Source organism: Balaenoptera borealis, assembly GCF_965194805.1.
Source record: "Balaenoptera borealis genome assembly, contig: HAP1_SCAFFOLD_1577, whole genome shotgun sequence".
Taxonomy (NCBI): Eukaryota; Metazoa; Chordata; class Mammalia; order Artiodactyla; family Balaenopteridae; genus Balaenoptera; species Balaenoptera borealis.
In genome coordinates this window covers 44928-56982 of record NW_028122656.1, presented here as the reverse complement: position 1 = coordinate 56982, position 12055 = coordinate 44928, and the positions used below count along the sequence as shown (strand labels likewise).

General features: G+C 46.4%; 1 protein-coding gene across 1 annotated transcript in view; it reads left to right on the top strand.

Moving 5' to 3' along the window:
- Positions 1 to 5949: 5949 nt before the first annotated feature.
- Positions 5950 to 12055, top strand: part of LOC309622108 (uncharacterized protein) — a gene marked incomplete at both ends in the record, with an annotated part of 50831 nt that continues 44725 nt past the window's right edge. Inside the window, one exon of the mRNA XM_082409277.1 lies at positions 5950 to 6047. Within this exon, the coding sequence (XP_082265403.1) occupies positions 5950 to 6047 (98 nt within the window). The remainder of the gene's footprint in view (positions 6048 to 12055) is intronic.

Sequence of the window (12055 nt, the reverse complement as noted above, 5' to 3'; positions counted from 1 at the left end):
TAGGCATTTTTTTTGTCCATTAGAAAACAGTACGGCTATTACCATGGTCGTCTTCAGTGTCTCCCTTTGCTTGTGCAGTTCCCACGCTATTACCTAGAGGTGACGTACAGCTCAGTCCAACTGGTGAATTGAAAGAGTCATTTTTGCCCTCTTCAAGCCTGGTTTCTCATCCTACCTCAAAATGATTACCCGAAAGTGGATTTCTTAAGTGCTTTTGGAAAGGGAAAAGTTATCTGATTACTTCAGATTCCTCACCTATAAAGTGGTTATAACACCACCACCAATAATAATAGCAGTAATAATTAATAGATGAATAAGCTGATCTATTGCGTATGATTTATATGGAGGAAGATACAATAAGTTCTAGAAAGACAAAGAAAAATCATGACAAGCATATTACGTTAACGAAAAAGAAATCCATAGATATTAATGAAAACTGAGGTATGTGGCAAGTATCGAAGCCTAATGAATTTACTAACAAATGGCATTCTGTACTATCCATGCAATATTATGAAAGTGAATTTTGCCCACTCTATTTTAGTGAATACTATTAACCAGAAGACACGATGGAGGTGATAGAGGTGAATGAATTCCTAGCCAATGCATACAGACAGAGAAGGTATGTCAGTAAAAAATGCATAACAAGCAACAGAATGCAATAAATGTGCATGTATAGGTAGCCACAACACATATAGACAAGTATTTCAATGAAAACCGGTACGAAGCAGACAGCAAAATAATAAGTGTAAAAGAGTTTCATTATTGTGCTCCTTCATATTTTTACCCAGCAAGTAAGAGGTATTAAGCCTAGGAGAAATATATATTTCAATGAATATAGCTTATATAATAAGCAGAAAGGAAGCTTAAAATGTATCAGGAAGGTTTTTGGATTTATCCTAGAACTTAGATTAGAATCATCTTCAGCATCCAAGAAGATGGCATCCCAAAACCTCAAAAAACCATCATGCCTAGAATCCAATTAAAAAAGATTTTCAAATGTAAGAAAATCCACAGGACTCCACAATATGGTTTTCGATAAACGTGGATGTTTGTTTGTTTTGTTTCTTTGGCCGCGCCGCGTGGCCCTGGCCGTGAAAGCACCGAGTCCTAAGCACTGGACCGCCAGGGAATTCCCTAAGTGGGGGGGGGAATTAGAGATGTGGGGCTTGACTTTTTCTTCTTCTTCTTCGGTAGCTAAGCTCTACAAGCGAACGATGGCTGTTGATCAATGTGCTCTCTGTGTTAGGAAGGAAATAACTGTAAAAATGAAAAGCAGCCTTGCCTTAGAACCTACATAGCACACCAAGGAAAATAGTCCTTCTGATTCAATTTAGAAGATATCACTTAAAATGTTGAATTGGTGAAATGTCTACCTAGTTTAAAAATTAGAAAGAATAAAACACTGAAAAGCAGCCCCCTAGATAACCACTGTGGTTGCTTGTTTATAGGAGGCATCATTTCTAAAACGTATTTCTAAAATGTTTATATTCAAAACTGTCAAGTGGCCAACTGTATTCAGAGAGGCAATAAAAGAAAGAAAACGGAGTATGACTTTTCTGATAAGCTGCCTTTCCTGGTGATCCCCTGTTCTGGCCTTACTTTCCTTCTTAGTCTGTTAATGTAAGGGTTTGCTACCATCAACTTGGTTTTGCCCTGCTCTGAGCAGGTTTCCCTCTGTGCTGTTTCTGCTTTAATTGAAAATCTTTGGTTCCCATCAGCATTCCATTGCAAACTCCGTTTTTCTTGAGAGCTCCTCTATGCTTTCCCTCTTCATTCTTACATTTTCTCCCATCTCTTGGTGCCTGTTGGCCTGTGCTAATGAAAACCATCCTAAACTTCCTTACGCTCGACTCTGTGCCTCCCTGTAGAGCCCAGTACTCTCCATCCTCTCTCCCTATTCTCTCTTTTCAACTAGTCGAAATCCTAGTGGAGGGAGACCATTAGAGATGAAACATCTTGGTATATATTGCTAGTTTTCTATGTCCCCTGGCTTTTCTATGTTTCTGTTGAAACACTCTTGAGAAGTGTCTGATTTCGTTTTCTACATGGGTACCCTTTAAGGCTCAATACTGGAAAAGAAGGGGATCAGAGTGATCAACCCAACGTGGTATCCTAACGTAACAGTTAAGGAAAGCAACAGGCTTTGTGAGACAGCCAGTGATTTGTCCAAAGTCACACAGATAGTAAACGTCAAAGTCAAAACTGAAATTAGGTCTCCAGACTTGTAGTTCAATACTTTCCCTCATTATTCCATGCTATTTTGAATCTCCTACTTACTCAATTTAGGGGCAAAAGAAATCGAACGCAAAACTTTCCAAAGTTTCTTTTCTTACCTGACATGGTCAGAGAAGAGGAAGCATCCACTGCAGGTACAAGGGATGAGGAGACAACACTAGAGGATGTCCGAGTGGCTGCAGCTGAACGGCGCACGTGTCCAGTACAGAGGTCACTGGTTACTGGTCCAAACAGCTCCACGGAAACCCCAAGGCTCTACCAAGTGGTAGTAGGTTTGGTAGGAGAGTGATGTCACAAAGCAGGCAGTTGAAAGGTATGAGAGAGCCAATAGGGAGGTCCGATCCCCAACAGGAAGGCGGGCTTGGGTGAAGAGAGTGTAGGAGAGCTAAAACAACACCTGAGTTTCTGAGCTCTGGGGAGGAAATCCTAGAAGACAGATTTACCTCCCCCAGGCTCTTCCATTAGGGAAATCATTGCAACATTTCTTACAGACGTTCATTAATACACTGAACTAAGAGTTACTTATATTCTACAGAGTATTCTATTTTATGTATCATATACTTAGAGCTATATAGATCTTCTTTAATTAATAATCCTTAGGAAGGAAAGAGCCATCTAGTTTGAACTATTACAGTTGTTCTGAAATCATATGTGTCTAATGAGTGAACTGATAGCAGCTTTTAAGGAGCCAAAGTAGGGATTAAGAAGCTCTTTTTGTAACTTGGTTCAAGAGTAGGGTGAAGTTTGTTGAGTGTACCTTGTGGAGAATGTTGTGGTCCAAGGCTCTTCTCTTTTAGTTTCTTCTCCTTGACTCCTACCTTCCTTGGGCTGGGCTAGGCTGGGGGCCAGGTTGGACTTGCGACTTAACGTTTCTCTTCCGCTTTCTCTTTTTTTTTTTTCTTCCATTATGGGCATTGCTTCGAGGACAAGCCTTGATCTTGCATTGGACGTTACTTCCTGTCACCTTCCAGCAGCAGGAGTCTTCTTTTCAGTGCTTGATGCTTCACGAAATAGACTCTGCCCGTTGGCAGCAAATACCAGAGAGCTAGGAGACAGAGCTGGTTGCAGACCTTTCCTCTTCCAGCCTTTGGTTGCAATTGTTTGGCCCATAATTTGCTAGCTCTAGTTCCTTGGGCCACACAGGTATCCTGCCATCTCCAGCTCTTGTTATATGTGAGAGACATTCTGAACACTGTCCCTTTTTCTTTGCACAGAAGTATATACAGTGTGGCAGTTACTGTAATCTCCTCCGCCTTGCAAACAGCCACTCTAGAATCTTGGACCTCTAGGACTCTCTGTCTTGCATGCTTGGGGGCAAGGCCAAGCAAAATGAAGAGGAGAATAATTAGAGAAAGAGGAGGACGTTGGTGGAGAATTGGGAGCAGGTAAGGTGAAAGGGCACAGGAGAAAAGAGATGCATGTAGACTTTTTGGTTTCTGTGGGAAACAGGTTGACACACTTGGGCCTCATTTGGTATTAACAGAACAGAGAGTTAAAGATCTAAGTAGCTAGATAGTGTGCAGCAACTGCCATGAAGTCTGTACACTGAAGAGAAGAGTCTCACATCTAGTTTTCATTTTGTTTTATGTCATAGTACCTTATTTATAGCATTCACTGGTGTGTTTGTAGAATACAGATGTTTTCAAATGCTCTGGTTTTGTCTACATGGTTATCTCCTTGTCCTGTTTGTAAGGAATCCAACATTGTAAGACATATTGCATGTTTTTCTCTTGACGATTGTTGACCTTGAAGCGTCATGAACTAACTTGAGCTGTTGGATTCTGTGGAGAAACGTTCAAAAGGGTCTGTGAAAAAGGCACTGTGGTGAGTCGCATTATGCACCCGAGCGTAAGGAGCAAGATATCTGCCACCAGCCCAGCTTGGCCTGGATTGCCTCTGTTTTAGTTCCCCTGGTTAGTGCTTTTCTCCCTAACCACTCTTGTGACTGTGATAATGTGAGTAAGGGCGGAGTTGCTAATGATCTATGTGTGAGGTAAGCTGGTTTGAGGGAGGAAATCTATGGACCTAGTCATTTTCCTTGGTGGTAAGCTTTCAGGGGTGCAGAGATGGATCTTCCTGGGGCCTTTTCTGGTCCCAGGAAGATATCGCATAGATGGGACCTCCCAAGACACACATTGAATCTTTAGGCCTGTTTTTCCTATTATGAGGTACGAACGAGTTTCTTCACTGATGGGGATGATGCTTATCTGAGAAGAAATTGTGAAAGGTGGTGTAGTGTAGAGGTGTGGCTTAAGCTTTTAAGTTTTCCTCCAGGTTTTTCCCCTAAGCTTCCTACTTCGGACGGCCTACTTACATGATACTAGTAGGTGATGTCCGGCTAACAGCTTCCTAAATATACCTGCAAGCCAGATCAGTGTCTCTTTTCTCTGTATTCCCATGGAAATCAAGAGTCCCGCCGAATTTTCCATCGAAACAGTTGATTTGTGTTGTCTCTAGGAATTCTAAAGGGCGTACCGTTGCTTCCTAACCGGTGTCATTTGGGAGATCCGCCTCTGTACGTTCAAATGATTAATTTTGAGACTTTGCTCATGTGTGCAGTAAACCCTTGAATTCCCTAAGACCTTCCTTTCCTCCATCTCCTACCCCATTAAGCCCGCTTCAGTTCATCTCCTGAATTTCTTTGGAATCTGTCAGCCAGCTCTTCCTCAACTTCCTAATACTGAACTTGCCTGTCTGTTGCGATTAGGTCCTAACTAGTGTCCATATATCTTGTTTCCTTCCAATCCACTCTTCACACAAGAAACCTTCAAAGCAAGTTGGAACGTTGCTCATAAACATCGCTCACAAACATTGTTTTGAGAATAGAAAACACACTGTTGGCCTTTAAGACTCTGCGTGGTCTAGAATCCTCTCTGCTTCTCTAGCCCCATCTTGTGCCACTTTTGCCCTCACTTTCTATGCTTCAGATACACTGAATTAACCTTAGTTCTCACTCATCTGACAGAAGTCAGTTCAGATACTATTTTTCACTGTGATTCCTAGCATTAAGGAATTTGATTATCAGGTTTTGTATGAGGACTATTTCATCAGGGGTACAGAAGTTCTGGCCATCTCTGGTTTTGGATATCCCTTATTTGTTGAGACCTTTGCATTGTTTGGTTGCCTTTTGTCTGTTTTCCAGATGGGAAAACAGGAACAAGGGAAGTATAGGTTATTACTAGGTGGGGTTGAACAAGTGGAGCAGCAAACTGCAAAGCAGAAAGAAGAGGGACGTACTATAGAGGGATATGACTTCCATTCTCAAGGCGCCTGCATCCTGTGCAGGGAGACAGCCTAACATAAAATGTGCCTAACAACAAATATATTGACTTCTTACTAAAAATCTCCAGTTCATAGAACCGAGGGGTTTGTACCTTCTCCTTTAAAAGTGATAGTCCTGGGACTTCCCCGGTGGTCCCGTGGTGAAGACTCTGCGCTTCCAACGCAGCAGGCGTGGGTTCAATCCCTGGTTGGGGAGCTAAGATCCCACATGCTGCGCAGCCAAAGAAATTTTTGTCGAACGTTATACTCCTGTATTGTTGGCTTTAGTGGTTTAGATTTTGTTGTACTGTTAAGAAGATTTCAGTTTATTTACCGGGAACAAACAACACATAATGTAAAAATAGTTTCCCAGAAACGATTTCCATCATTCTCTTCCTCCCTTTCTCCCGCAGACTGGTGTTTCACCTTGACAAGTTCTCTGTCATTCCATAGGAAAGCTGTCTGGCTTGGAGGTTGCAATCCCAGGGAATTTTTCATCAGCGGGGAAGTCTCCATCACTACAGAGGAATCAAGGGAGAAGTCAGTCCCTGGTAAGTGAGATGCTCCCCCTAAACACCAACACAGCAGTCGTGTACCTTTCAAGGGGTTCAGGGGCAAGATGGGCAAGGCATTTCTACTAACTCTTCTTAAGGATCACGGACAGTGCCCTATGCTACGAGGTAAGCGGTGACTGCTGTAGTTCTTACTGGTGATCCTTTCCTGTCACTGATTCTCGGCCTTCTTTGTATTTCATAGGACTGTTGTCAGTCCAATACAAAATGAGTCTTATTTTTAAAAACCTGAAATGTTTTACAGAGCCTAGCATTCTCATATAGGGTCCTTTCCATTCTCCCCACTTTCCCGAGAGGCCAAGAACACTTCACACCATGAACTAGGAGAGGGGGTAGAGCCCTTTCTGATGAAATACATCAACAAAGACAGAGCCTTAGCCTGCTTGCTCTCTGGACAGGATCTCGGACCACAAGGTCTTCAATCCTGGTATAAATGAAGGAAGTGAGGACAGTTCAACTGGCACTCTGATAACAAGAGTTCGGAAACACCTTCCAAAGAGACTATAGCAGTAGATGAGGGAAGGGAGTGCTACAGTGTGGCAGTACAGGGGGAATGATCGGCTACAGCAGTGAAAAGTGTGGTACCGATTGGTGTGCTCTCGGGGTTCTTGTACATGTAGCATAGATGACCTCTACAGTGGCCCTCCCACCTTCCCACCTGCATTAGGTGTTGTTTTTTTTTGTAATTTATGTTTATGTATTTATTTACTGTTTGAACTTATTTATTCTACGTATTTATTTTTTTGGCTGCACTGGGTCTCTCATTGCTGTGCACGGGCTTTCTCTAGTTGGCGGCTAGCGGGGGCTACTCTCGGTTGCGGTGTGCGGGCATCTCATCGCGGTGGCTTCTCTTGTTGCGGAGCATGGGCTGTAGGCACGTGGGCTTCGGTAGTTGAGGCTCACGGGCTCAAGAATGCAGGCTCCGTCGTTGTGGCACATGCGCTTAGTTGCTGCACGGCATGTGGGATCTTCGCAGACCAGGGCTCGAACCCGTGTCCCCTGCATTGGCAGGCGCCACCAGGGAAGCCCTAGGTGTTCTCATATAGAGTCTAAAAACAGAGAGCACTGAGAGAAGGTAGTGGTTATTAAAGGCTCAGGATCTAAATTCTACCTGTCTCTACACCCCTTCCCAGCTGTCGATTTGACCCCATTTTTGAATGCTGACCTCATTGTTCAACTTTTCTCTGCCGTCTGTATACTCACCTTGAAAACTTGTTTCTGTGATGCGTTGAGCAGACACAGGGTGGCAGATTGCAGAGGTGGAAGCTGGTGGTCGGATATTTGTGGGCTGAATCTCCTTCAGTCCCATTCCCATTTCTGGTTGCCCAGAGGCCCTACTTCCTGTGTGTGACGCCGAGCCGTAGGATTGCGGGCAGGAGCCAAGTTCTCCATACAGTAAAGACCCCAGTGTGCCTTGGTTATAGTAATATACCTGGCTTCCTTCCTGGCAGGGAAGTGACAGGCGGCTATGCCCCTGCTTTGTTCGTGGGCCTCCTGATCCAGCAGTTCCCTTGGCTCTGCCCCTGTCGTCAGCTGCCCCTAGGATAACTCTGAGCCCTAGCCACTTCTCTGGTAGATTTCCCTATTCCCCCACTACAGTTACACCTGAATAAGGCAACTCAGACCTTTCAGAGATGTGTCCTGAACCTCTTGTTTTCTGAAATACCTATCTGGTGGTTGTGAGACTTAAGGCCAGCGTCCCCGAGAGACTTTTTCTATTTCTCCTAGTAAACCTAGACTCATCTTCTGTCACCTTCAACTCTACTCCAATTGTGTTCTTTCAACCCAGACCTCTGACCCTGCTTTTTACTTCTGCCATTTCATCCTCGCTCCTGCTTCCTTTCCTAAATCCATACGTCTCTTTTGGCCTTCCTAGCCCTGGGCCAAGTTCCTTCCTCTTTGCTCAGTTTTTACCCCTTTCCTTCATTCTCCCATCCAACTTTCAGTCCTTCCTTTCTCACGCCCCAGTTAGCAGCATCTGAAAATTCGAAAGGTTTGTTACTCGTCTATTAATTGTATTCCATTTACTTATTCAGTTCTATACCTGTCTTACCTGTGTATGGAAGAACAGCTGGTAGCCAAGGTGGCACCAAGAATCCTAGCAGCTCTCACTTGACGTATCCGTAGTAGTCGGCAATTTCCATTTCGTTTTCCCTCTCGGTGAAAAATTGCAGCTTGCCCGAAGAGGTGTATCTGGCAGCATTCTCCCGTTGTTGTTGAGCCCGCCTCTTCATGGCCTCTCGCTCTGGCCTCTGCTCTTGTTCGATGGGCTTTGACATGACTGGCTCAGGCACGTTGGGTTCCCTCCATGGAACTCGTTGCTTGCTGAAGTCTTGGAGTAGAAAGTGGGTTTGGAGCTTGGGTGGGGACTGGCGCTTATTCACAGCAGGGGGAACAGGCTCCCGCTGGAGAGGAGCGCCAGATGAAGTTTTGGAGGGTGCAGGCCTAGGAGCAGCAGACTGAGGGACACGAGGCTGGGTATGGTTGGTCCAAGCCGGTTGGGTTGGGTTGGTCACAGTTGGCTGAGCTGGTTTGGCGGGGCCTGGCAAAGAGGCAGGAGCTGGCTGGGATGAATTGGCTGCAGCAGGTTGAGCTGAGTCAGTAGAACCAGGCTGGGCACGGTAAGCCCCAGCAGGCCGATGTGAGGCCAGAGACTGTGGCCTCCGAGGAGCGGGTCGAGCTTGAGGCTTGTCCCAGGCAGAAAAAGGCAGAGGTATCAACTTGACCTTCCCAGGAGGAGGCCGCTCATACTGGGCTGGAGACGGACACTCTGTTTCAGCACTGCTGTCTGGTTTCTGGGCTTGGACTTGCGTTTTCTCAGGACCCTTCCCCTCACGTGGGGTATGCCGCCATGGCTGGATAGCTGGGGGTGGCTGGGGGTCTTTGGGGTTGCTTGACTTTCCCAAGAGCCGACAGGAAGAGAGCCCAGTTTTCGTCTCATTCTTCTTCCCCAGCGCATGAAGAACCTTCACAGACTCCAGCATGCGCACGCCAAGGGAGGTTCGAGGCTTTTGAAAGCTCTGTTGGAGAAGCTCAGTTTGGTGTTCCTTTCGCTTCGTGTGGGGGATTGCTGGCTTCTCTTCTGCCTTGACTTTGTTCCCTGACTGCTTGTTCTCCTCAGCCTTGTTTCTCCCTCTGGTCCTTTTGGTCTTTTCCTGCCCGTGGCTCTTAGTTTTGCTGATCTTTCTGGATGCAGCTTTCTGAGGTTTGCCTTGAGAGTGCTTGGCCGTGTTCACAGGAGCCCTGTCACTGACTGCAGCGTGGCATATAACCACTTCTCCCCCTAACAGGCACTCTGGATTCTTTGGCTGGATTTTGGCCTTGGGAGCGCCACTGATAGGCTCAGAGGCTTTCTGTTTGTTCTTCCTGGGTTGATCAGAGGGAACCTTTATGACACTTGGCTTTTCCTGCACCTGATTCACCTTAATGGCTCTGGTGTCTTTAGCTTTGATCACGTTGGGACCTTGGGATTGATCAAGATCTTTCAAAGGATTAAAGAGCTGGGGAAGGTGAATATCCTCCGCCAGTGTAGTAATGTCTGCAAGACCACTGCTAGGTTCAATCCCATTTTCAAGTGTCCCTAGGTCCTGACGACTCCGGCTGTTCTCTCCCAGATCAGCATTTTCAGAACCAGGCTGCTCCTCTTGGCTGAGGGGATCGGTGCAGGCCAGCGGCTGGTGAATATCAGGGATTCCTAAAGGGAGTAGTGGAGGATCTTGGTTCTCTGTTGGGATCTGGTAGGCATCCAGAGGCTTTGAAAGCTTGGTTTTGATATCATCCACGTGCTTACTCTCTATTTGTCCCTGGCTTGGAGCTGGAGGCAGGGCCAGGAGACGCCTGGCACTCTGGACTGGAGCTGTCACTGAAATGTCCCCAAGTTCAGATGGTGGGTTACTCTCAAGTATGTGGCTGTTTCTGCTACTGCAGGACTTGGGGAGTTCTTGACTTTGTGTCACACAAAACGTCTGGCTTGGAGGTTGCAATCCCAGGGAATTTTTCATCACCAGGGGGGAGGTCTCCATCCCTACAAAGGGATCAAGGGAGAAGTCAGTCCCTGGTAAGTGAGATGCTCCCCCTAAACACCAACACAGCAGTCGTGTACCTTTCAAGGGGTTCAGGGGCAAGATGGGCAAGGCATTTCTACTAACTCTTCTTAAGGATCATGGACAGTGCCCTATGCTACGAGGTAAGCGGTGACTGTTGTAATTCTTACTGGTGAGCCTTTCCTGTCGCTGATTCTCGGCTCGCTTTGTATTTCATAGGACTGTTATAAGTCCAATACAAAATGAGTCTTATTTTTAAAAACCTGAAATGTTTTACAAAGCCTAGCATTCTCATATAGGGTCCTTTCCATTCTCCCCACTTTCCCGAGAGGCCAAGAACACGTCACACCATGAACTAGGAGAGGGGGTAGAGCCCTTGCTGATGAAATACATCAACAAAGACAGAGTCTTAGCCTGCTTGCTCTCTGGACAGGATCTCGGACCACAAGGTCTTCAATCCTGGTATAAATGAAGGAAGTGAGGACAGTTCAACTGGCACTCTCATAACAAGAGTTCTGAAACACCTTCCGAAGAGACTATAGCAGTAGATGAGGGAAGGGAGTGCTACAGTGTGGCAGTACAGGGGGAACGATCGGCTACAGCAGTGAAAAGTGTGGTACCGATTGGTGTGCTCTCGGGGTTGTTGTACATGTAGCATAGATGACCTCTACAGTGGCCCTCCCACCTTCCCACCTGCATTAGGTGTTCTTTTTTTTGTAATTTATGTTTATGTATTTATTTACTGTTTGAACTTATTTATTCTACGTATTTATTTTTTTGGCTGCACTGGGTCTCTCATTGCTGTGCACGGGCTTTCTCTAGTTGGCGGCTAGCGGGGGCTACTCTTGGTTGCGGTGTGCGGGCTTCTCATCGCGGTGGCTTCTCTTGTTGCGGAGCATGGGCTGTAGGCACGTGGGCTTCGGTAGTTGAGGCTCACGGGCTCTAGAATGCAGGCTCCGTCGTTGTGGCACATGCGCTTAGTTGCTGCACGGCATGTGGGATCTTCGCAGACCAGGGCTCGAACCCGTGTCCCCCGCATTGCATTGGCAGGCGGATTCTTAACCACGGCGCCACCAGGGAAGCCCTAGGTGTTCTCATATAGAGTCTAAAAACAGAGGGCACTGAGCGAAGGTAGTGGTTATTAAAGGCTCAGGATCTAAATTCTACCTGCCTCTACACCCCTTCCCAGCTGTCGATTTGACCCCATTTTTGAATGCCGACCTCATTCTTCAACTTTCTCTGGCGTTTGTTATACTCACCTTGAAAACTTGTTTCTGTGATGCGTTGAGCAGACACAGGGTGGCAGACTGCAGAGGTGGAAGCTGGTGGTCGGATATTTGTGGGCTGAATCTCCTTCAGTCCCATTCCCATTTCTGGTTGCCCAGAGGCCCGACTTCCTGTGTATGACGCCGAGCCGTAGGATTGCGGGCAGGAGCCAAGTTCTCCATACAGTAAAGACCCCAGTGTGCCTTGGTTACAGTAATATACCTGGCTTCCTTCCTGGCAGGGAAGTGACAGGCGGCTCTGCCCCTGATTTGGAATCTGAGATGGTGTTCCCTGAGCAAGGCTGGCAGAAAGCGATGGATGTAGAGGGACCATGTTCTTGGCGTCTGAAGTTTTATCATCCTGGGCTGCCAGAAACATGGAGGAGGCAGCTGTGTGGCGGTCAGTGAGTGCCAGAGTAAAGTCTCCGAGTGAAGAAGAATTCTTTTCAGTGCTTGCTGTGATGTCCCACTCAAGAACACCTGGATAGGAAGCAGCTGAAGTGGAGATCTGGCTGTGGTCAGTAACTCCAGATAACATAGTCGTGCTAGAATGTTGGTAAAGGTAGGCACTACCCATGAGTGTCTGGAAAGGGGTACCGGTAGCCGATGCCGAACTGACGGCAGGGGCAGAGACTCTGGAGAAGTTGCAGACACTTCGTGTTAGGGAAGTTGCATTGCT